The 26,801-nt window shown below is 36.9% G+C and overlaps 2 protein-coding genes across 2 annotated transcripts in view; one reads left to right on the top strand and one right to left on the bottom strand.

The window, feature by feature from the left end:
• Nucleotides 1-2,160, bottom strand: part of LOC145994789 (la-related protein 7-like) — a 305,103-nt gene extending 302,943 nt beyond the window's left edge. Inside the window, exon 1 of the mRNA XM_083131064.1 lies at nucleotides 2,142-2,160. The gene's annotated coding sequence lies outside the window, so the exon portion shown is untranslated. The remainder of the gene's footprint in view (nucleotides 1-2,141) is intronic.
• LOC145994790 (core histone macro-H2A.1-like) lies at nucleotides 1,021-26,801 on the top strand. The gene is made up of 9 exons (XM_083131066.1): nucleotides 1,021-1,440; nucleotides 10,416-10,522; nucleotides 12,736-12,952; nucleotides 15,565-15,674; nucleotides 17,678-17,809; nucleotides 18,841-18,889; nucleotides 19,845-20,019; nucleotides 20,969-21,144; nucleotides 22,781-26,801. Exons 1-8 carry the CDS (start codon nucleotides 1,269-1,271, stop codon nucleotides 21,129-21,131), a joined length of 1,125 nt encoding a protein of 374 aa, XP_082987192.1. The 5' UTR covers nucleotides 1,021-1,268; the 3' UTR covers nucleotides 21,132-21,144; nucleotides 22,781-26,801.

Genomic DNA, 26,801 nt, shown 5'->3' with positions numbered 1-26,801 from the left:
CAACTGGCGGCCACAAAGACACGTCATATTTTAATAATCTGATCTGCAGTTGATCATCCGACGGATTCTAGACGTCCACTCCTTCATAGTAGAACTTTAACAAATACCTTTCTTGACTATCGTCGCACAACTGATGAAAACAAGCGCCCATTTCTTGCTTCGTATGACGGTGAATCTGCACTGGCAACAACGGGGACTGGCCTAAACCGGAAGTTCCGGGGGAACCGGGCAAGACCTCACCAATGTTTATGTTTACATTTTTAACACGGTCTATAGAAATATTGGGACAAAAGGGGGGTTAATACTCCCACCAAACCTTTCTGGCACGCCACTTATCACAAAACTGGAGATTCCTGTAGCATTGTCTAACATCTGGAAGGTGTTTAGTGTGATGTGGGAATGTTTCATAGCGGAAATTCAACCATTGACGCATAGCCCCACGAATCATTTCCGGTAAAGTTAGGTTAGGTAGAGTCACGTATAGGTCACAATAGTTAAAAATTGGTTTCGAAAAAAATATGCGTAGCCCCACACACCATTATCGCATAGCCCCACGAACCATTGACACATAGCCCCACAAACCATTTGCGGAAACGTACGTTCTTCAGTTACAAAAACACTTTTTTTTTTTAAAAAAAAAAATGCAATTACTTTGATCAAAAAAACGTGAACACACGTTAAAGAATGTTCCGCGAAGCAGATAGGTAAGTACAAATGTCAAAAATTGACAAAACGAAGAAGTTATAGGTGTCCGGGGAATATCAGATTTTTACCGCAATTTCTTGTGTGAATTGTAAAGCCAGTCTTATCTAATATTGCTACAGCAAAAAAAAAATACGAACTTACTGTGCAGCAGATTTATTAGATTTCTCGAGGACTATTTTCCCCCCTTTTAAGAAAAATTCCAGTGCTATTTCTTTCAGTTCAGTGTAGTATTGGTTTTCTTCTTCTTCTTTCTTTAGAACATCTGAAGTAAAGGGGTAACATGACCTCAAACTCCTCGCTGTGCACGACGGCCCAAATGACCCATACATTCCTTTGATGTTTACCTTACATTTTTCCATTGCACTCTAAGACCTCCAGCTGACAAAATGAGAAAAATGTACACATTGCTCTCCGTACGCTCCTGACACCTAGCGACCAAACTGTGGAAACAAGTGCCGAGAAGATAGGACAAGTACACCGGAACAAGTTGTTTACTGAAAATTGGGCGTGATTGAGCAAATACCTCGTTTACGGCCGTGGTTTCGTTTCAAACATATCCCACAATGTCTGCCAGAGGTGGAAAGAAAAAGCAGAAATCCATATCCAAATCGCAAAGGGCTAATGTGGCCTTTCCCGTAGCGCGAATGCACCGGTATCTCAAGACTGGAATGCATCATCTGAGGATAGGTGTAGGAGCACCGGTTTATATGGCAGCGGTAATAGAATATCTAGCAGGTAAGTGTCTGTAACATAATTAAAACACTGGTATTTATTTCTATATGTGAGAACATCTGATTGTCTTACATATGATTCCAACAGTAAGTATGGGCATGTGCGTTCATGTAGCCGAGGAAGGAGAGAAAGAGAGAGAGCGAGCTTTCTCCATGAATACACACATACAATAATCATAATCTTTATTTATCCGTTGACCCATTTTTCCATGGGTGTGGATATCGTCAGATACATATAAATATAGTATAAGAAATATTACAGTATAAAAACCTCAAATATGTTTACATAATGCACATATGTGATAAACAAATTGACATAAATTGAACATTTACAATATTAAAAACAAGGATAAACAGGTATGCCCATAATAAAATATATAGTGTATGCATGATTTTTTTTCTTAAGTTAGATACATTATTCCTTAAATTTGTGTGATAGTATTTATAAACACTTAGGTCTATGTGATTAGTAGGGTTTTTTTTATTGTTTTTTACATAATTGACAGTTGTGCACAGTATGTAACATTGTTATTTGTACACACAGAATTTCCGAGGAAAAAATGTGGCTCGGGTACCCTTTTCTACACCCTCGATTTTTCGCACATTTCAAATATTCTCGTTACGAAAATTAGTTCTTCATAAGAAACGATGTTTCTAAATAGCGCGGAAAGTAATTTTTTTAGATTTACGTGCTAGGAAACTTACGTTTTTCAATATTTAGATTCCTTATGTAACGTCGAAACGGTTTTGCAGGGATTTGATCATGGCGCATCTTGGATTCATGTCACAGGCGCACGTCTGAACATTTTCTTTTTCTTCTTATCTTTGACTTGTACAATGGGATAATTTGCAATTTTTTCTTGTTATGAATGACTTGTGCATTGGGATAATTTGCGATTTCAATATATTATTTATGTAATTTATTGGCGGATTGGATATTTGAGACATTGCAATTGTTTTGTGCGACTTTAGACATTGGCATTGATTTGTGTGACATTGAATTAAGACAACAGGACTAAATATGAGATTGACACACGTTCAACGGATGAAGGACATAGAGGACTTTGTTCGACGAGACATACGGGACATTGTAATTGACTTACAGGGAATCTAGCCCCACGAACCATTGACGCTAGCCCCACGAGCCATTGGCGCTAGTCCCACGAACCATTGGCGCTAGACCCACGAACCATTGGCGCTAGCCCCACGAACCATTGACGCTAGCCCCACGAACCATTGGCGCTAGGCTCACGAACCATTGGCGCTAGCCCCACGAACCATTGGCGTTAGCCCTACGAACCATTGGCGCTAGCCCCACGAACCATTGGTGCTAGCCCCACGAACCATTGATGCTAGCCCCACGAACCATTGGCGCTAGCCCCACGAACCATTGATGCTAGCCCCACGAACCATTGGCGCTAGCCCCACGAACCATTGGCGCTAGCCCCACGAACCATTGACGCTAGCCCCACGGACCATTGGCGCGTGGATAGGTTAGTTCAGTTAGGTTGAGATCGATAGTTAAAATTTGGTGTCATGTTAATATCACGATCTAGAAATTGGAAATAATTGCGAACCATTTCAAACGACAAAATTTCAACTTTAAACGGCTGTACAGTCGTAAATACTTCTTTCCGCGCTCCAATTTTTTTAAATTCACAAATAGGATCAAATAATGTTCATAATGAAAAAAAAAAAATTCAAAATTCGAGGGTGTAGAATAGGGTACCCGACCCAAAAATGTCATATCTACTAGCAAATGTAATCATTTCCATATGTACCTGGAAATTAATGTTAATGAAGGTTTCACCAACAAATGTCAATAAAAATGTATGTTCAAAGTGTATAAACAGAGCATATAATTTGTGTGAGAAGAGAAAAACATGCTGTTTCATGCTACATTTTTATTTGTACGGGCAAGAGTTTCAATTTTCCTCGCATACAGCGCCACCTCTATTTTGGCGATTTCTTACAGTTTGCAACTTCGTAACAACTTTGAAAATGCAGGCATGCTCCCCGTCAAGCGGAATGCTGGCATAGGTATTGTTGTAGGCATATCAACTATCTATCAGCGTGTTTGAAATGGGCAAGGTGAAGGAACTTAGTTCCGATCTGAAGGATATTATTATAAATTTGGCCCTTAGAGGTTATTTGTTAAGAAAAATTGGACAAACAGTCAATAAATCACACTCCATAGTTCAATACATAGTAAACAAATTTAGAGAGAAATCAACACAGAATGTGCCGAGAAAACCAAAAGAGAGACGGTTGAATTAACGTGATGAACGCTTTATTTTAAAAAGAGTGTGAGAAAACCCACGACTAAGTGTTCCTCAGTTACGACCGTTAGTAGAAAATGTTGCTGGCAGGATAATGTCCGATAATGGATATCATGGCAGAATACCACGAAAGATGCTGTATGTAAATAAGGTGAATTGTAGGAATAGACTTTCATTCGCGAAAGAGCACATCCACAAGGTCCAGGAATTTTGGGATAGTGTCATATGGTCAGCCGAGTCCAAGATTAATATATACGGATCAGATGGGATAAATAGGGTCTGGAGAAAATCAAATAAACAAAATGATCACATTAACACAGTTCCAACAGTTAAACATGGTGGTGGGTCATTAATGATTTGGGGCTGTATGTCATCCAAAGGTGTTGGTACTATCCAGTTTATTGATGATATCATGGATGCATATGTCTATTTGGACATATTGAAGAACAATGTAAAGCAGACTGCCCAAAAAATGGACATGCCGCCTATCTACGCATAAGGCGCTAGTTAACATGAATTGGCTAATATGAAATGTGCTCAAACTACTACAAATACCAGCTCAGAGTCCAGACTTAAATCCCATTGAGCATTTATGGGCAATTTTGAAGAGGCGAGACCATAAAGCAGGCATCAAGTCCAAACAAGAGTTGAAAACTGTTGTGCAAGCCGAGTGGAATAAAATAAACTCTGAAACATGTCGGAAGCTGTTTAATTCTATGAAGAACTGGTGTCATGCAGTAATTAAAGCCAAAGGATACACATCAAAGTACGTATTAGAACTGTCAGTCAATTTGCTCTGAATATACTTTTTTCTTTTATATTATTAAGTGAATGAATAGAAAAGTTGTACAAAAAATGGCCTGTTTCTCTTTCAGTTTCATTTAATTTATTATTGTGATTGGTTATACAGAATTTGGGTAAGATTTTATGTTCCTAATGATTAGTTATTGAATTGTAAAGAAACAATTTCAAAAGAGTGTATTTCCTTTCAGATATTAAAGCATTTTCTTTGAAAATCTGTGTGTACAAATAAGAATGATACATACTGTATTTTACAATTCATTTATGTCATACAGCGCTTTTTCTGTGAGATATTGCTTGATTAACTGATTTTTTTTTCCTTAAAAGGAGTGATATTTTTTTAGCCAAGAAGGAAGTTTTTTGTAAAATTTTACACCTGCAGAATGTGATGATCTATCTGTCATAGTTAGTCTGTTTGTCTGGACTAGGGATGGCCAGATCCGGATCCTGACGGATCCGACCTAAAATTTTTCGGATCCGGAATTTTCAGATCCGCGGATCTGGAATTTTCAGATCCGGATCCGGTACTTTTGGATCCGGATCCGTTTTGCCATCCCACATGCGCTTCTTTGGAAAGTAAGAATGTGCTTATAACATATTGTTACCTGCTAATATACATATATATATATAATATACATACACACATATATATATATATAGTGTGTGTGTGCGCGTGCGCGATTTGTAATTAATTAATACACTTACTAGGGAGGTCTAAGTCTCCCCCTCCGATTTCCATGAAACTTGGCAGATGTATAGATGCCCCCCCCTCAAATGTCAAGATGAGGAGAAATTGAAGTGGGGATCTGACCTCGAAACCACGTAAATATGGCATAGGAAGAAACAGGGGGCATAGGGCCTCTCTATACACCTGTCAAATTTCATGGGAATCGGAGGGGGACACAGGGGTCAGATGATCCCCACGTCAATTTGTCCTCATCTTGACATTTGAGGCGGGTTTTGCCCCCTAAAACAGTCTTTTAGCCGAAACAAAAAAACACGTATTTCTTCCTTTGGGCCCCTCTATACACCTGCCACGTTTCATGGAAATCGGAGGGGGACACAGGGGTCAGATCCCCACTTCAATTTGTCCTCATCTTGACATTTGAGAGGAGGTTGCCCCCTAGAACAAATTTTTTGCCGAAACAAAAAAAACACGTATTTCTTCATTTGGGCCCGTTTATACACACACCTACGAAGTATCATGGAAATCGGAGGGGGACACAGGGGTCCGATCCTCACTTCAATTTGTCCTCATCTTGACATTTGAGGGGGTTTTGCCCCCTAAAACCGTTTTTTAGCTGAAACAAAAAAAAACACGTATTTCTTCCATTGGGCCCCACTATACACCTGCCAAGTTTTATGGAAATGGGAGGGACACAGGGGTCAGATCCTCAATTCAATTTGTCCTCATCTTGACATTTGAGGGGATTTTGCCCCCTGAAACAGTTTTTAGCTCAAACAAAAAAACACGTAATTCTTCCTTCGGGCCCCTCTATACACCTGCCACGTTTCATGGAAATCGGAGGGGAACACAGGGGTCAGATCCCCACTTCAATTTGTCCTCATCTTAACATTTGAGAGGAGGTTGCCCCCTAGAACAAATTTTTTGCCGAAACAAAAAAAACACGTATTTCTTCATTTGGGCCGTTTATACACACACCTGCCAAGTTTCATGGAAATCTGAGGGGGACACAGGGGTCAGATCCCCACTTCAATTTGTCCTCATCTTGACAATTCAGTGGGTTTCGCCCTGTAAAACCGCTTTTTTAGCTGAAACAAAAAAAAACACGTATTTCTTCATTTGGGCCCGTTTATACACACACCTACGAAGTATCATGGAAATCGGAGGGGGACACAGGGGTCCGATCCTCACTTCAATTTGTCCTCATCTTGACATTTGAGGGGGTTTTGCCCCCTAAAACCGTTTTTTAGCTGAAACAAAAAAACACGTATTTCTTCCATTGGGCCCCACTATACACCTGCCAAGTTTTATGGAAATGGGAGGGACACAGGGGTCAGATCCTCAATTCAATTTGTCCTCATCTTGACATTTGAGGGGATTTTGCCCCCTGAAACAGTTTGTAGCTCAAACAAAAAAACACGTAATTCTTCCTTCGGGCCCCTCTATACACCTGCCACGTTTCATGGTAATCGGAGGGGAACACAGGGGTCAGATCCCCACTTCAATTTGTCCTCATCTTGACATTTGAGGGGGTTTTGGCCCCCTAAAACAGTTTTTTAGCTGAAACAAAAAAAAAACACGTATTTCTTCATTTGGGCCCGTTTATACACACACCTGCCAAGTTTCATGGAAATCTGAGGGGGACACAGGGGTCAGATCCCCACTTCAATTTGTCCTCATCTTGACAATTCAGTGGGTTTCGCCCTGTAAAACCGCTTTTTTAGCTGAAACAAAAAAAAACACGTATTTCTTCATTTGGGCCCGTTTATACACACACCTACGAAGTATCATGGAAATCGGAGGGGGACACAGGGGTCCGATCCTCACTTCAATTTGTCCTCATCTTGACATTTGAGGGGGTTTTGCCCCCTAAAACCGTTTTTTAGCTGAAACAAAAAAACACGTATTTCTTCCATTGGGCCCCACTATACACCTGCCAAGTTTTATGGAAATGGGAGGGACACAGGGGTCAGATCCTCAATTCAATTTGTCCTCATCTTGACATTTGAGGGGATTTTGCCCCCTGAAACAGTTTGTAGCTCAAACAAAAAAACACGTAATTCTTCCTTCGGGCCCCTCTATACACCTGCCACGTTTCATGGTAATCGGAGGGGAACACAGGGGTCAGATCCCCACTTCAATTTGTCCTCATCTTGACATTTGAGGGGGTTTTGGCCCCCTAAAACAGTTTTTTAGCTGAAACAAAAAAAAAACACGTATTTCTTCATTTGGGCCCGTTTATACACACACCTACGAAGTATCATGGAAATCTGAGGGGGACACAGGGGTCTGATCCTCACTTCAATTTGTCCTCATCTTGACATTTGAGGGGGTTTTGCCCCATAAAAACAGTTTTTTAGCTGAAACAAAAAAAACACGTATTTCTTCCATTGGGCCCCACTATACACCTGCCAAGTTTTATGGAAATGGGAGGGACACAGGAGTCAGATCCTCAATTCAATTTGTCCTCATCTTGACATTTAAGGGTGGGTTGCCCCCTAGAACAGTTTTTTTAGCCAAAACAAGAAAAACACGTATTTCTTCCTTTGGGCCCGTTTATACACCTTATAATTCTCAATGCTTTCCGAATCACACAGCCTTGACACCAGATCGCGAGGGAGAACTCAACTACTCATCCCCCTTCATAACTCAAATTTTTATTCAAAATCTTTCACCATTTCTACTTCTCGTCTTTGGAACTCACTGCCCCTCGAAATCCGAAACTCATCTTCAGTATATGTCTTTAAGATGCAATTAAAACATTTTTTATTGGGCACAAATAGTTAGCACATTATATTTTAGTGATAAATTACATACAGTTAAGCGCAGAACAACACTGAAAATCCTTATTCACCTTAATATTTCAAATCCCTGACTACTGTCATGAATATCTGATTGTGTGTGTGTGTGTATGTGTGTGTTTGTTGTATGTTCGTGTGTATAGGTTAGGATTTTATTCCCGTATGTATTTTTTTCTTATCATTTTTTTCTGTATTTTTTTCTTTAATTTTATATTTCTCTTTTTATATTTTAAAAATTTACCTTTCTATGTAATGGTTTAAATGTTGTTGTAAACATGGTTAACTGGTAGAAAAGGCTACAAAGCCTTAACTTCGCCATGATAAACAAGACGCAATAAATAAATAAATAAATAAATACACCTGCCAAGTTTCATGGAAATCGGAGGGGGACACTTAGATAACCTCCCTTGTTAGTCTTACACTTTATAATTATTTAACACTGCATATATTATAATGTTTTATTTTAATTTGTAAAACCGTAACTGTAGAACAATTGTATAATTTTTGTATAACATTTCTATCTTGTTATATGTGTTAAAGGTTTCATCCTGGAATGGAATGTCTCACATTTATGTGTGTTTTCATTTCCAATACATTCGAATGAATACATATTCGTTTCAATGGCATTTACAAAATCACTTCGGACATTTGTGCACGAGTGTGTTAGCCGATGCGTAGCAAAGTATTTTAGGAACAACACTTGAAAAAAATTCTTGTAGGACTCTTTCTTAAGAACTAACATTTTTCGATATGGCGTAGGTGTGGTAATATTATAATGGGATTGAGATACGAAACTCTCGGATCCGGATTTTCGGATCCGGATCCAGATCCGTAACTTTTGGATCCGGATTTTTCGGATCCAGATCCGTTTGGCCATCCCTAGTCTGGACATTAAAGTTTTTCTTTGTCTTGTGTTATGTCCATGGATGTGTTCATTTCTAACTTGTGTCTCATCATTTAGTATGAAAATGATAGATTTATAAACATACATGACACATCTCCATAATTTTTATGAATAGCATATAATAATGTTGTTCCAGATATTGATGTTTCTCTGTGCGGCTTTTATGTTTAATTCCTTGCAGTGTATTGTAGCATGGAACGTTCCTAATTCTGTTGGGATTACAAATTTCGGTTTCTTAAGATTTTTTTTAAAAAATTTTAATAATTTTTTTATTCGAACATTACATTCAATCAGTCGAGAATTATTATTCTTGTGAAATTGTTCCACATCGTTATTATTATTATTATTATTATTAATGTCATGCAGTATTATTGATTTCCAGGAGTCATCTGAATCATATTCTCTAATCCCACAGATCCTGTCTTATGGGAAAGAAATAGGTCTAGCCTCCAAGGGTGTGTGCTTCAAGGAGACTACAGTGACTTTCATAAATATCAAGAAAATAGGAAATTTTCATTTTGAAGGCCTGGTACACACATTGAAAACAATAAGCAAAATGTTATCTTCCTAGCCTACAATACAATGTAAAACAATTATGAAGATACTGTAAAGCCAGAGAATAAACTTAACATCAGTCTTGGCATCACAGCCACTTTAATATTCAGACATCTTGAGTAAAATAATAAAGAAATAGCTAATAATCTACAAATAAAAACATATTAATACTTATTGTCATACCCCTTTCGCTTGATGGTGTCCTTCAATCATCTTGACATAAAACTTGTGAAATTGCATCAAATATTTACCCATTCATCCCTCAGCTTTTAGCTTAATTGTTGACTTAATCATTTTATCAAATTATTGCCACAAATGTTTAATGATTTGAGAGATTAAATAAATGGGTTATTTTTTTCAGAACCCTCGGAATGTTAACAGAGCAGCCACTTCCTCCCCAAAACATGATTTGTGCTTGAAATGATTATCTTGATAGAATTTAAAATTATTCCTGATATCCTTCAGCATACCTGTGGAATTTTCCCTTCAACATTGCCAGATGATGGATGTCCTTTGTTCATTGTGATCACATGAAATCATATTTCTGTACTAGCTGATGCGACACATCCTCAAATCATCACATAAACATCCCTGTACTTGGGTGTTTGGAGGTGTAAATATTTATTTGACTTGCACCACATCATCATTCTAACATTTGATCCAGAAACATTAGTTACTCTTATCTGCAAAAATAACACTCTCCCTCCAATTTTCATCTTTGGACCTACTCCTCCATGATAGCTGCCTCTTCTGGGCAGTCATGTCCTTTTTCCCACTGTATAGCTGTCTCAATATCTGTGCCAAGTTGCACTGCTACTTTTTGAGCACTTTATTTTGGGTGTGTGTCTTTCATTTCCCAGCATGTTTACCTATTTACTTTGTCTGCTCTTTCTAAGTTCATTGGAGTCAAGTAAAAATATACATAAAATGTAATATCTTGTCTTTTTTTTCCAGCGGAAGTTCTTGAATTAGCTGGAAATGCTGCAAGAGATAATAGAAAGAGTCGTATTACTCCAAGGCATATTCTTCTTGCAATTGCGAATGATGAGGAGTTGCATTTGGTAAGAATGTAATTTTTTTTCAATAACATAGGCTTGCTCTGCATAAAATAAGATTCTTTTATTAACATGGGATTGGTGACCTCATTTCAAAGTTCATGTGATATTTTTGTCTTTCCAACCATTTTTGATGTATTAGTTAATCTTTATTATTTCAATTTGTTGCAGAATTAAAAGACAAATATGAAAACCTCAACCTGATAGTGTATTCCACCATGTTTTGTTAAGATTTCTAAGTATAATGTGGTTATAGTAGTAAATCTCATCAAAAATATTTGAATACTATTTATTCTCATAAAATTGAAGGTAGTGTCCATCTGATAGTTCAGCTTGATTTCTTTAAGCAGAACAGTAAGAAGTTCAGAATCCTTGTGGGTCCAGACTTTTTAATAATTTTCACTTTGTGTTGAGGATGTGTGTAAAGGTAAATTGAATTTCAAAATTCCTATAAATTAGACCTTTGTGAAATATTTTAGGGAATATCTCACAAGAAGTGTGTATGTAGATAAATCTCTTCTGTTGAAATGTAATTAATATGTTTGGAGGAAACAGTTCCGCTTTTTGTAGTTCAACATACCTGAAACACAGGGAGATAATTTTCTTGGTCGATAAATAAGTCATTGTCTAATTTTACACACAAAGAACAGACTTGAAGCTGAAAGCTGATAAATAGATGTCCTGAAGATATCTGTTTATCAGGAATTTTTTTAAGGTGTCTTCAAGTGATTCCAAAGAGTCCATTAGCAGCAGTTTTAGCTGGTTTGTTTAGGTCAACTTCATGCTCAGATAGGTTAATTGGGGCTGGACGTACAGTTTAAAGTGCTATCCAAACCACTGTGCAATGTAGCTCTGCTAGGGATCAAATCCAGGATCCTTTAAGCAGTCCTAGCATCAGGGAGCTATTCGACATAATTTATAGCTTTACAAGCCATAGATAAAGATATTAATATTCTTTGCCCAAAGATGTGGTAGAAAAAAGATAAAGCTGTCCCCTGTGTATGATATCTTGCCATGAATGACATAATGGGTGCGAAGGTAGGGAGGGTCCTGCACATTCTTGAGGTGACGTGATCAACACCACACTCTAGGTCTTTAACCCCTCCCCAGGCATCCATTCATTAGATGCTGGGTGAGCCATAGGCTTGCTTCATGTAGGGACATCATTGGAAAATTTAAATTCTGAGATCAGCCATCCCTGGTATCTAACCCAAGTCTCCCACAGTCAAATGCCCAACCACCATGGTGCTATGTGTAAGGACTGTACCGATGAGCATAAATACTTCGTTAATTTGACATATTTGTAGGAACAACTGGTTAACTACTAACCTGCATATTGCAACCTAAAAGAATTATTTGGGCATTCCCAGGGATCCCAGGTTCAAATTCCTGCCTGGGCATGGGTGTTCTTTGTGAGTGTCCCTTCATCATATCATCACCCATCCTCATCTTCGGAATGTCAAAAGTGGCAGTAAAGCAAACTAAAATAAATCAATCAATCGATGCTTTAGGTATTTAGGAGCTACAAATAAAAGTAAGTTGATGGCTCATTCAGTAATTAACTATTATGAAATTAACATTATTATAATGACATTATTATAATGTCATATTCTGTCCTTAATATCATTACTGTTTGCTTTTTTGATCTTTGATTATAAATGTGTTGAGTTGTTTAAAAAAGTGGAAGATTTGTTTGGAACTATACTGATACATTATGCATGAGAGGTAACCATGTACAGTCACGGACACTTCTGGGTTGTGACAAGTCCATTGGAAGTCAATGTATTCACTACAACCCAAAAATGTCCATGACTGTACATGTGAAGGCAGGAGAATAAATAATTGCCAGAAGAAACTGTGGTTTTGTAATCTCTACTAGTTACCTGATAAAGTATTAGAAATCGTAGCTTATAATTGTGTTAAGTTTTCCTGCACTCATAAAAGATAATATAAAGAAAGGTATTGCAGCTCCTCTCCTATAAAACTCAAACAAGTCCAATTAAGAAGATTGATATTAAGTACCAAAATACATGAAATCCTTCATGTAGACCATTAGATTAGGTACATGCTATGCACAAAGATGTAATTGAAAGAATTGTAAATGTCAATAAGATTACCTGTGCCAAACAAGTTGTGTTAATAAGCAACACGAACACGTAAAATGTAGAGCTTGAAAATAACCTGACAGAATTTTTGGATTTACTTTCTTTCAACTCCAGCTCTTGAAAAATGTCACAATAGCTTCAGGAGGCGTACTCCCAAAGATACATCCAGAGCTGTTAGCAAAGAAGAAAGGTGGAAAGTTTGTGATGGCTAACAACATGCCACTTAATGTACCATATAAGAAGCCAATAGCAACAAAGCCATTGCTGCACAAGAAGGCAGCACCTGCCCCAAGTGGGGTGAGAGCTAAAAAACCTGGAAGCCCAGGAGGACGTAAGTAGTACCAACTTTTACAATTTTGTCTCAAAAATTAGTCAGTGTAGAACTTTTTCACGTGCTGAGAAAATTTCTAATTTGTCCTTTGTGTTGTTTTAAAGTAAAAATACTGTAAAGTTATTACAGTATAGCACAATGAATCATTTAAGTGTGTGTTTTCTCACAAGGAGAATGTTTTGTCTTACTAGCTTAAGCCAAACATTGTATGTTCTGGCTAGTCATGTGAGTATATGTATCATGATGTTTTAGGCTAGAAAAAATCCAGAGAATTGGAATGAAGACAGCTTTTCTCAACATCTGGGCTGTAGTCTGGTGCCTTACCCTGGCATCAATTATACTGGGCCACCAGAGGTTCTTCTGAAATTTGTCATTTGGTTAGGTCCAGTGGCTGACAACTGACTTAAACCTAGTTTTATATTTACCAAGAAGTCTAGATGTACGAGGACAAATCGAAAAGTCTTTGTGCCTATTTTTTTTATAGCTTGTTTTAATTGTTATTACAAAAGCGAGATATATGACCTATGCAGTAGGGCCTCCCCGATGGCGCAGTGGTAGCGTTGTCGCCTTGTAATCAAGGGGTCCCGGGTTCGATACCCAGTGGAGGCACATAGTGGTTCGGATCCCACTTTAAAATGTAGGTCCAGTCCCAATTAGCCTTACAGTGCACAAAGTGGACTTAAAACACCAACTCAATCAATGACCGATGCAGTAGGCTTTTCTTGGAATGGCCCTATTGTAACTTCCGATTTCTTCCATGGCATGGTGCTGTTATCAGTTGGCAAAGATGGCCGGAGTGCTCAGGAAGTCCACACCATATGAGCAGCGAAGTGTTATTAGTTTTTATGGTGCAAACGACAAACAGCCACAGATATCCACAGGGAAATAGATTCAATGTATGGGGACAAGCTACTGTCGCACACTCTTCCATCTGCGAGCAGCCAATAGGAAAAAGCGTCAGCATCAGAGTATTCTAGAAGTGAGCAATGTGGTCTTCCTCCATGACAACGCAAAACCACACGTGGCGAAAAAAAAATTGCCAAATTTCAGTCATGGGGGTGGGATATTATGGAGCATTCCCGGTACAGCCCATACCTAGCCCCCAGTGATTATTGGTCCATTGAAGAAGTTCCTGGCAGGACAGAGGTTCACGAACGACACCGAAGTGCAGAACTTTGTTCGTCGTTGGTTTCGTGATCAGCCGGCCACCTTCCATGCAACGGGCATTGCGAAACTTGTGGGACCAGGGGCACCGACTTGTCAAAATTATTGGGGGGGGGGGGCTCTGATCACTGAAATAAATTAATGAATGACTCACTCTCTCCCTTTTTTAAGTTTTGATCTCAGTGTTCGGAATCACGTAAAAGCCCATGAGTTCCTCAAAAATATCAAAATTTTTATTCACAGTTCTAATGCAGAATATTAATATTGTCCACGAATGGATATTTCACAAGTTTACTCAACCATAATAGCAAAATATTCCCGACTTTTAATATCTGCTAACACGGAGCGCAAAACAGATCTCCCTAATGTATCAATGATCTCGTTCTGAATGTCATGTTAGAGCCATTTGTAGCCCAAAAGTCTCATCCACTACCCTAGTTCATGCACATCGTCTTTTGAAACTCTCTTTAGTAAAAATTTTAACAATACTCATAATTACATACTTAGTATATAGTAATAAGTCATGTGTTTTGCTGTCTCTGGTCATAGCCCCCCCCCCCAAAGTTGATGGTTTAGCAGTCTCAGCCCCCCCCCCCCAAAGTTGATGGTTTAGCGGTCTCAGCCCCCCAAATTCATGGTCTAGAACATTTCAAATGTGTATTTAAAGTTAAGTTCATGTGGCACAATTCTGAGTAAACTTTACAAGAGAAGCAAAATAATACCTTAGATCCTCTAAAGCAAAATTATTTGGGGGCTCTGCCCCCACATCATTAACATTGGGGGGGGGGGGGCTCAAGCCCCCAAGCCCCATGGAGTTGGGGGTGGGACAAGTGCCTCAACAGGTGTGGTGATTATGTGGGAAAATAGCAAAAAGTACGTAGAAGATTGTGTATATCTTCTTTTTCTTATGGTCTGTAATCTGGCAATAAATAGTTAGGTGAAAAGACGTTTTGATTTGCCCTCGTAATCACACTCTCTTTGTGATTTTGTCACAATTTATTTATTAATATTTAATTTCAAGGGTTGTTAATTAGTGTATACAGTTTTGAAATATTGAATGACATTTACGCCTTCATGGCATGGTGCCAAGCACAGGGGAGCATTTTACGTTTACTTTTTACATTTACGAGTAAAATTGTTAAGATAGAGGCTTTTAAAAAAAATAATTTACCGGGCTGCAGTCTCGTGTAGGTTGAGAACCACTGCTTTAAGAGATAAAAGTAAGTTGTAAATGTGAACTATCTATTTGTCATTTTGAATTAATATTTCAATGTTAATTACAAATAGCACCACTCAATACAGGAAGAGTATTTGCTTTGGAAAAGAAAAAGTTAGACCTGAAACAGAAAGGAATGGTTTCCTATCTGAGATATTCTGTTGCTTCATAATTTCATATTAATAAAAAAAGCTTAAAAAATTAGATAATGATATCATTTTTTTATTCACAGCTAAAGGAGGCAAGGGGAAAGGAAAATTGAAAGACGCAACTGTTAACAATCCTACAGCAGGTTCTGGAATAACTGTCTTATCAGAGAAGAAGCTTTTTCTTGGACAGAAGGTAAATATGAGATAAGCAAGCACTTAACTTTATTCTTGCCTAAGACTAGTTCCAAAAGTCTTCCAAACATGACCACCAGGTGGGGCAGAAGTTCAACCAGTTCATGGAACCACTGGAAATTGGCATTCTTTTAATGTAAAAAAGTAGAAAGTTTGATATTTTAATTGTTAGGAACAAAAATATAGTTAGTATTGAAGAGGAATAACCAAGGTAAAACTGCATTAGATTGAAAAAATTAAGTGTGAAATACAGGAACGAGGTTTATGTTTTCATTGTTCTACCATTTGATCCAAAAAATAAATTGTTCCACAGTTTTCTAAATTCATAAAAAAGGTAGAGTTTTGTGTGAGAAGTCACACAACATACTGAAAATTCCCTCTAACTTCTAACGTTTTTTCTTGAATGAAGTGTGTAAAACTGTAGAACAAAATTGAATAACTATCATTTCAGTACATAGCTGTACAAAATGTGTGTGTGTGTGTGTGTGTGTGTGTGTATATATATATATACATACATACATACATACATACATACATACATACATACAAGAATAGGATCAGAAAAGGTGCCAGAAGGGTGGATAAATACAAATGATGGACACAGTAAACACTTACCACACGAAGAGAACTAGTTGAAAATGCAACATATATCGCGAAATATAGAACTATTTCTCTTCGTGTGGTAAGTGTTTACTGTCTCCTTCATCATTTGTCTCTATATGTATATATAAAATTAGGGATGGGCCGATATGAAATTTGGCCGATACCGATGAAGCACCGATATAAAATTTACGGATACCGATAACCGATATTCTACCAATCCGATATAAAATTAGAAATGGTCCTTGAAGAACCTGAAAGGTTCATTAACCTCCTTAATAAATGTGTGTTTCAAGGTGACTGCAGTGCAAAAGAAGTTGCATATTTAGACATTTACTTTTTTTAGAAAGGAGGGTATGGAGATTATCCATAAAAATTACAACAAAATGGCAGAATTTTCCACTAAATTATCAGATATTTATAGATATATCGGATCTGTAAAATAATCGGTAATTTTACTGATAAACCGATACACCGATGTGTCTATATCGGCCGATACTGATAGAGTACCGATTAATGAAAATCCGGTTGTTTTTGGTATTGACTCATTTGGTGGATCAAGTCTCCCCAAGGATATAATAATGATAATAAATTTGGAATAAAAATTGATATGTTTTTCCAATAATCATAACCATGATGATAATCATTATTGTTGTTACTTGTACCACTTGAGATTTATCAATGGCCTGATCCCACCCCCTACAAAAATTGCTTGCAACACCCATGCTTCCAAATCATAAGTTAGTAACGAATTTGATGCGGTAAATTTAAACAATACATAAAAATGTAGTTTTTATTCCCTTTTTAACAATTGCTGTGAAGTTTTCCGACATGAATATAAGATTAATTCTATTTGATACAGGCCTTGTAGCACACAATTATAATTCCAAAGTTTGTGAGCCTTTTAATTTTCATTAACTTTTCAATAAGTTAATGTATTACTTGTTAATGAAAATTAGGGATGGGTCGATATGAAATTTTGGCCGATACAAATAAAGTACCGATATAAAATTTACCGATACCGATAACCGATATTCTACCGATCCGATATAAAATTAGAAATGGCCCTTGAAGAACCTGAAAGGTTCACTGACCTCTTTAATAAATGTGTGTTTCAAGGTGACTGCAGTGCTAGATAAATTGCATATTTAGACGTTTACTTTTTTAGAAAGTAGGGCATGGATATTATCCATAAAAATTACAACAAAATGGCAGAATTTTGCACTAAATTATCAGATAATAATCAATATATCGGATCGGTAAAATAATCGGTAATTTTACCGATAAACCGATACACCGATATGCCTATATCGGCCGATACCGATTAATCGGTCCCATCCCTAATGAAAATATTATGCTGTATATTTATGTAATTAATCTTTTTTCTGTAACTTGTCTGTGTAGTTAACAGTAGTTCAAGGAGACATCACAAACATTACTGCTGATGCTATGGTTCATCCGACAAATAGTAGTATTGCCTTGATGGGAGAAGTGGGCCAGGCTTTGGAGAAACGAGGAGGAAAGGAATTCCAACAGGTAGGCGATGTATAGCAATTTATGTAGATAATTTGTTACTTTTGATGAGGTTAAAATGATAAAGATGTCAGGTATATTATTAAACAGCCTCAGTCATGTTTCAAAAGTGAACTTAACTGCATTATGTAATGGCATTTTATGTGAAGAAATGTTAGGAAATTCAGTTAAAACATGGCAGCCCCCCCCCCCCCTTTCACACACACACACACACACACAAAACAACCTAACTGGCAAAACTAATGCTGGCTCGGCAGCTCTGTTGATATATGAATTAGTTTAGCACTGTTTGCTAGATGTCCAAGTCTTGCCTGAGCATTTTTCACTGAAATTTCTATGTATTTTTTTTTTCCTATATCTTTAATGATTCCTGGAAATATGCCTTTATTCCTTGTTATGTGTCAGCTTTCTTTTCTAAGCTGTATGTTTGGTTTGAGTTTCGTTTTAAGTCCACTTTTATGAACAGATAGGCCAATTGGGACTGGACCTACAGTTTGAACCACTATGTGCCTCCACCAGGTATCAAACCCAGGACCCCTTGATTACAAGGTGATGGTGTTACCACCATGCCTTGGAGGCCCTTAATATATATGTGTTGCTGCCATGCCTCTGTTTGTGTCATGCTTGCAATGATGAAATTTTTAGAACTAGACGAATGAGTTATTAAAATGACAGAAATTGTTAACCAGATATCAGTTTCATGACAATTGCCATCCTTGTATTTTCGTTTAGTGGTAACGTCCTCGCCTTCTAATCAAGGGGTCCCTCCCGGGTTCGATACCCAGTGGAGTCACATGGCATAGAGGTTCGGATTCACTTTAAACTGTAGGTCAAATCCCGATTAGCCTTTCTGTGCATAAAGTGGACTTAAAACAACAATTTAATAATCATATTTTTGTTTATTGAAAATTGGCACTTGCAGCATATAATCAACGATTACCTTTAAAATACCAGTTGTACTAGTTTCATTCCCCTTTCCCTAATTTTTGCTATAAAATCACAGACTAATGTGTTGTTTTTCTTTTTATTTTAAGGAAATACATGATTTACGCACAAACCATGGAACATTGGATGCTGCAGGGGGTAAGTTTAAGTTTTCTGGATACAAAGGCCCAAAAATATATACAGTGGAATCCCGATTTAATGTTTCTGGATTGTATATTTTCCTGTGCTATACATTCAGTCTGGATGGTACCAACGTATCAAAATGTTATAAATAATTTTTTTTTCAGATTTACATTTTCCCACATTTTAAGTTTTTTCTCAGCTTGGTCCCTTGAAAAATGTAAAAATTAAGATTCCACTGTACAATATATTTTGTAGACTGATGTGAATTGTTTTTATTTACAAATAAAGTACTCATGTAAAATTGCATTGTGTTCCTGCTTACATACAAGCATGATGAACATAAAATTAACCGAGAATTCTATCGATCCAACGTAAGCATGAATGGTTCATTTACCACCATAATTAATGTTTGTATTGAGGTGACTGCAAAGGGTTATGCCTCCCTATGATGACAAAAAAGAAAGTGCACTTATCTTCTCCTCCTTGTCTCCTTTCCACCGCCTGTTTCTATCTTTTTCTCCTTTCCACCACCTGTTTCTTTTTCTATTTTTCTCATCTTTGTCTCCCCCTCCCTAGGCATTTACTTTACAACACCATGGTACATGAATTGTAAGTTTATAATCCTAAAATAATGTGACAGATTTTGCACTAAATTACGAGCTATTTATAGATTATCAGATCAGTAAATTTTGTTGATATACTGATATGCCCATATTACCAGCTGTTACCAGTAGCGTACAGCCACATTGAAGGGGCAACAGTATACAGTGTAGATCTTAGTATAAATTTTCTTTGATTTGTCATTATCTACAACTGCTACACTGTATTTTGCTAAGTAGAAAATGTGACATCAAAAATACAGTTAAAATAATCACTGTAACCAGACCTTGGATGTAACACAGAGTAGCACTGTTAAAAATTCTACTTCCAGAAAAATATGCTGTATTTCATGTTCGGTTGTCTTTTCCAGCTGCTGTATGTGCAGGGCATAATTTCCCTGCAAAATGGGTAATTCATGTGAATGGACCAACGTGGAATGAGGTGGATGCTTCAGACAAGTTGGAGAGCACAGTGAAGAACTGTTTGACATTGGCAGACCAGAAAAACCTCAAGTCGCTAGCTATTCCATCTATAGGAAGTGGAAGGTAAGACTTAATGCTCTACGGCACTTGGTTGTAACATATGAATGAGGTATTACTTTTCAACCACAGTTTCTTACCTTTACACACAATAATGACAAAAATGGTAAGAAGAAAGTCTTGTTCACAACATGCGGCAATTAGGGTCCACTGGGAAACCTTCGATTTTCAGAATTACACAAAAATTATGATTTTTTAATAATTAGGTTTTTGTAATTAATGGTGGGCTTAAATGTTCTTGAAAAGTGGTCTCTTGTTGTGCATCTCTGCAAATTAGGTGCATCCAGCTGCCATAGCACTTACACTAGAACCAATTTTTTGAAAATCTATTGCATACCATGGCTACACTGCTTTTCTTATACATTGTTGCTATTTTTTTTTCTTGCAAAAATTATCCATCTGTTTTCAAGGCAACTTGGCATTATTGTAGGAATGTACCACTGCTGCATACTACATATTTTCGTTCACTTTGGCCATGGGGTGGTCCCGAATATGAATTTTGTAGTTAAATTTCTTTCTTTTGTAAAACAAAAATAACTTCCATTCATTCAAGGAAAAACACCCTGTGGATTTTTTTTTCATTGCGGTAAGTTTTAAAAGCATGTGCTGACAAGTTTCCAGACCAAGAGGTTAACAGGCAGGAGAGACTCTCCCATCCGCTAAAAGTTAAATAACTTGATGACAACCGTTTTAATTGTGAAGAAAACAGTAAAAGTATTAACAGTGCATTTTATAAGGAATTGTAATATGAACTTAACATGCAGGAGCTTCTGTCGATTTGTTTTCTTTTTCATTATAGTACAGTAGAGAAATTATCATTATTTATTTCTACATTTTATTTATTTAGCTTGCACAGTGGATTGGCAGCTTTTTGAGTACCAAGGTCATATTCATTAAGTAGAATAGATTGTGCACTTGCTGTTATTTTATCACTAACTCATGTTTTACTTTGCAGAGCTGGATTCCCAAAGCAGCAGGCTGCTCAAACTATCCTAAAAGCCATCAGCAACTATTTTGTAAACGTGATGTCTTCATCTCTAAAGCAAATTTATTTTGTTTTATATGATATGGAGAGTATTGGCATTTACACGGCAGAATTGGCAAAATTAGACTCATAGGATAACATTAAAAGTAAGTGTGTGTGTTGTATATAAATACAACTCTCAAGCTTTTTTTGATTTTATGTTGTACTTCAAATGTTACTACTCTTTAATACTGCACTTCGAAATTACTAAAAAATCATATATATCTGGTTTTTTATTTTTTTTATTAATTAAATGTTGGAGCCGTGGTTGTGTAGTTGGTATGGTATGTAACTGCCACATGGAAAACCTTGGTTCTATTTCCAGGGTGGGTTATCTAAGGTTGGAATTTTTCAGCCTTGTCCCTGGATAAAGTGGCAGCCCCAAATAAATGGACACCTGGGGAAGAGGGGGGTAAAGGTAGCTGGAGCATGGTGCTGATCATATAATGGCTGAGATGGAGTGCCTTCATGGCACAGTGCAATATGCACTTAATTATTACCTTAATAATAACCCATGGTGCAACTGCCCGTGAGGGCCAGGGCTTATACCCACTGCCAGCCTCACCCTAACATTCATCAGCAGAGATGGGAGATCATCCGACCAGTTACAGCGAATCCTGAGTCGTCGTCGTAGGTTTCCATGACCGGGTTACACTACTCATTCGTAGCTTCCCATTCATTTACAATGGTGGGTGACCACTGGTCCCATACACAGGCCGAAATCATAGCCCAAGTCCAAAGCCTGACACTGCATGGTCACGGTGCGGGACAATATATTGCCTTACCTTATTGAAGCTTCACTCATGCAATGTGCAATGTTGTAATATTATAAAAAATATATTTGCACGTCGTAATGTTCTAATCTGTATAGAAGAAATCACACAAGACTGAATATGCTATCCCCACTTTTAGCTAGCTGAACAATTTTTAAACAAATCATTGATAACTGTAAAAACAAGAGCATCATACACTGCTATGTACGTGACATACTAGTCACATGGCAGTATGGAGTAGATCAAATTCCCTTCAGTGGGTCTAAGCACATGAACAAGTTTGTGAAATATCACCACTTATCATACTTATCATTTACAGTAAGTAGTGTGTCTGTTATGATTTTAAATAGTAAATATAATTATTTGATGTGCTTCTTCTCATATAATATCTAAGAAACTAAAAGTGAAAATATACAAAACTAATTTTGCCTGTACTATCATATGCATGTGAAACTTGGTCCCTTACATTAAAAGAGGAACATAAATTAAGAGTAGTTGGAAATACAATCCTTAGGAAAATATTTTGATCTAAAAGGGATGAGGAGACAGGTGAGTGGAGAAGGTTACATAATTTAGAACGGCACAATTTATATTCCTGTCCAGATATTATGTGAATGATTAAACCAAGAAGAGTTAGGTGGGCAGGCCATGTGGCGTGAATGAAAGAGGAGTTTACAGGATTATTGTTGGGAAGCCTGATGGTAGGAGACCTGTAGCAACGCCAAGGCAAGGATGGAGGGATAACGTTGGGATGGATCTAAAGGAAATCGGTAAGGATGGAAAAGAGTGGATAGATCTTGCCCGGGATAGGAACACATTGAAGGCTTTTGTTGCTGCAGCCATATACCTTCGGCTTTCAGAAGGCTAGAGAGTTAGTTAGTTAGGTGTGCTTGCTAATTTACTGTCTGCAAACTACATCCAAACGATAGATCACGTATGGTTATTTTATGTGTAATGCTTCCTGTTGCAGCACTGCTCATGTACCTGTGGTTCAAGCAGAATGGAGTGATGTGTGACTCTCGTTTTATTTATCATGGTTCTAAAGAAACCATGAGTGTTACAATTAACCATCAAGATCAACGGGCAAGATGTATGCTGTGGATTAAGGAACTGGAAACTGTTGAACTTAATAGCAAACATTTTGACTGTATATGTATGTAAAAAAATTCTTAATTTTGTACCAGCCATATCATCATGCATTACGATCATGTAGAAAGATAAAAGAGTGTTAACAAAACATTGTCGCAGTACTATTAAAAAGCAAATTATTTATCAAAAGTATCACACATTAAGTTACATAACATTCTAGGCTAAAACAACATTATTTTAGTAATAAATAATACTTAAGTTCATTTAGTAATAACAAGGGAGGGAAAAAGAATAGATCGCAGTTTTTTGGGGATAATAAGGTTAATATAATCTGCACAATTGTTGCCTTTCTTTTTATATAAAAATCACACATATATAGAGGAAAAGTTAGTGTTTTAAATCTAATGGTATGGGTGAATGATAGTGTATACTGAAGAAGAAGAATAGTTCATATATATTACTATTTAGTTCTGAGACTGGCCTGTTAAAATATTGATTTATAAAGAGCATTATGAAACCAGTGTCTATTACATAGATAAAGCCTCGCTTATGAAAATGTTCTAATGCTACCTAGTCAGAAACATTTAGTTGAAAAAGACTTGATACATTCTTCATTAGTGTGAACTTGGTGTGATGTGCACTTTTCCCCCACTTTGCATGTTGTGTGACAAGTGATCATGTGATAACCGAAATTATTTTGTTCTTATGGTTGATTGTGGTTAAATGTTACGAAGTAAATTCTAGTTTAATTTTTGATTATACAGAAAGTGTTCATGAATTTTTAAATATAAATTTTTATTTACTTTGAAAAATCCATTTCTTTATAGGTTATTGTCATTAATCACAGCAGATTCTTATGTTAGCCAAAGTTTCAATCTAACCAAAGTGTAAATGAGATTTTAAGAAAAATTGAGGCAGTTTTTTACATATTGGATTTTGTGATGAAATGTGCCAACCAATAGAATATATGAAAACAGAAAAGAAAAAAGAAACATACATGAGGCCTTTAAAATCTGTGCTATAAACCAAAATGAACTTCTGCTTTAAAATAATAATAATAATATGTTTTAAAACTAAAACCATTTCTGCAGGATTGCTTTGTAAATAGTGTGTGAATGAAATGCTACAAGCTATAAAAAACAATCACAATGCAAATTTTGTTTGAAAAGTTATTTTATATATTCATATAGTGTACATATTTTATTGTTGCTTTATTGATTTTACTGTTCTTGAACTACCACTAAAAGTGGTACATGATTTAGTGTGTGAGGATAAATTTTTATGTGCTATTTTCTTTTTCTTTTTTTAAAAGAAATAAGTTCCATACACTGCCAAATATTATATATTATATCTGTTTGTGCAACTAGGTTTATGTATAAGGTTGTTTGGGGTTTGGTTTTACATTACATTGATGAGTTTTGTATTTTATGCACGTTTATGTTGTAATGGATTATGATTGGAGGTTTACATAAAGCTGTGTGTTTCATGTGACATTGTAACACATTGAAAAGCAACTGTAGAATTATAACAGGCCATGTCGTACTTAGCATTTTTTGTAGGTGTGCAATTCAATAGATGCATTACTTTCAACTATTCTCTACCATGAGAAATTCTCTTATTATGGGAAAGTATAGCTTCACCAAGAGGAGTAATTAGCTGAAGATTACATACATTAAAATTTGGAAATTTCCTGAGAAATTACAGATATTTTTCTTGTCTCAATTTGACAGCTTACAGAAAAACAGCTTTTGAAAATGCTGGAAAGTTCAGTTCATGTTGAAGCTTAATGCAATACTAATCGATGATTGTTTATGCAGAAACTTTCCTATTTTTTAAAGTGTGATAGCTGTGTATCTTGGAAAGGAATATTTTCAAAACTTAAGTGTACAACTGAGTAAAAATTAACAGGTTTGGGATTTTCAAACTTGAAGGCTCAAGCATGTCATTTTTGACCCAAGTTTCACAAATATCTTCTTGCCATTGAACAAAACAATGAAATTTCAGGTAAAAATTGGGTTGGGGGTAATATTTTGATTGTCAGCCTTTCCCTGTCTGAAAGGATTACCCTGTGAATGTGCATTGGGATCAACTCTTTTAGATGTTTGTTACCTAGTGAAGATAGAGGGCTATACGAGGGTCGGTCATAAAGTCTTTATTATCGTAGTGATGAAATTGAGCTGGTGTCATGAATGCGTGGGGTGGGGTTAGTCCTTCTCTACATATGCACCACACAGAGCAACGCAATTTTCCCAGCAGTGGTTGAGCTGGTGGAGACCCTGGTTGTAGAAGTCCCCACTTTGACTGCCGAAGAACTGCTTCACCTCAGCAATCACCTCATTGTCGTCCTGGAAACGCCTTCCACGCAGCGGGCTCTTCATGCGAGGGAAGAGAAAGAAGTCACTGGGTACTAAGTTGGGTGAATAGGGTGGGTGGGGCAGAATTTTGAAACCCAACGCAGCTGCATGTGTCACCATCTACTGTGCAGATTGCGCTGCTGCGTTGTCATGGAGCAGAGGAACACCCTTGGAGAGTTTTCCTTGGCACTTTGATTTGATGGCCTCACGTAACTTGGTCAGGAGGTCCTGGTAGTACCTTCGTGTGATTGTTTGACCCTTCCGAGTGTAATCTGTGAGGAGCACCCTGGCAGTCCCAAAAAATGCTCAGCATTACCTTTCCCGATGACTTCTGCATCTTCCCCTTTTTTGGAGGTGGCGACGCCATGTGCTTCCGCATTGAGAGCACCTGTGCCACTTTACCACACTGTCATAGGATGGGGCATTTTCGCCATACACACTGATCAGTTCCGCATGGATCACCTTCGCTTTATTCCCCTTCAAAAATAGGAAAGGAATCACTGGGCAAACTTCCACTGGGGATGCCATCTTGGAATTGACGCTCCAGCATCCAGTGCTGGTTAGTTCTGTTGAGCTGACACTAGAGGAAGTTTTGCTTACGTGAAAAACACAAACATTGGCTTCAGTCTTGTTTTTCACTACGATAATAGACTTTATGACTGACCCTCATATGTATTTCAATTTTTATTTTATTTATTCTTACCATCTGGTTTATGGCATTTAATATCATTATCATTGAACATAACTATCACATGAATTACATTAAGCTTCATTGTGCATAAAACATTGGAAACAAGAGTCTGTGAAGAGAGGGACCAGAAGTGTTGTGTCTTAAGACTAGCTAAGTGGTGCATAGAAAGAAATTATCTAGTCATTTCAGTCCATTTGGCATTACATGTTTCGTTCTGTAACTTGCTGCAATATGTTAAGTTGTGGCTCCCATGCAGATAAAAATCAACAGCCATTTCTGAAAGACATGTTTTATCTTGTGGTGCATTAATTTTATCATTCACTGTTGAAATTTGTTATTAATTCACATATTTATTTTTCGCTGTTTATACTATTACTAAAGTAAATACGTATTTTGTTTTCCAGTTATTCTGTGTAACAGATTACTGAAGTAAAATTTTAAACATAAGTTTTATCTACACATAAAATACATTGTTTATACTTTTTATATAATCTTCATTTCTTATTGTTTGTATTGTAGAAAATGAGAAAATAGACTTGATTATTAAGTCTTGTATGGTATTTCCACACTTTCCTAGACCAGTTTTCTTTCAGTGTACTGTATTTCTCTGTAAAGCTTTCTGTGCTGTGTGAGTAAGCGTGGAATTGTGGTTATCGCAATTTTTTTTAAAAAATGCTAGTGAAAGTGTTGTTTGTCAAGAAGATTATGTGACTCATCACCTAATTTTTATATGATAAGTGTCAAGTGTCATTCCGGTGAATTAAGGAAGACAAGTGAAGTATTGAGAGTTTCCAAGATTTTCTGTATTTTGTTTTATATATTTCAATAAAAAAGTGCATATAGTACAGTGAAAAATT

The sequence above is a fragment of the Lepisma saccharinum genome, chromosome 11 (genome assembly GCF_977018435.1).
Source record: "Lepisma saccharinum chromosome 11, izLepSacc3.1, whole genome shotgun sequence".
Taxonomy (NCBI): domain Eukaryota; kingdom Metazoa; phylum Arthropoda; class Insecta; order Zygentoma; family Lepismatidae; genus Lepisma; species Lepisma saccharinum.
The sequence above is the reverse complement of the archived record's forward strand: the minus strand, read 5'-3'. Positions and strand labels throughout refer to the sequence as shown.

Coding starts and splice junctions, on each gene's coding strand:
- LOC145994790 (XM_083131066.1), top strand. CDS start 1,269: ATGTCTGCCAGAGGTGGAAAGAAAAAGCAGAAATCCATATCCAAATCG. Junction 1,441..10,415: donor GGTAATAGAATATCTAGCAG/GTAAGTGTCTGT, acceptor TTTTTTTTCCAG/CGGAAGTTCTTGAATTAGCT. Junction 10,523..12,735: donor ATGATGAGGAGTTGCATTTG/GTAAGAATGTAA, acceptor TTTCAACTCCAG/CTCTTGAAAAATGTCACAAT.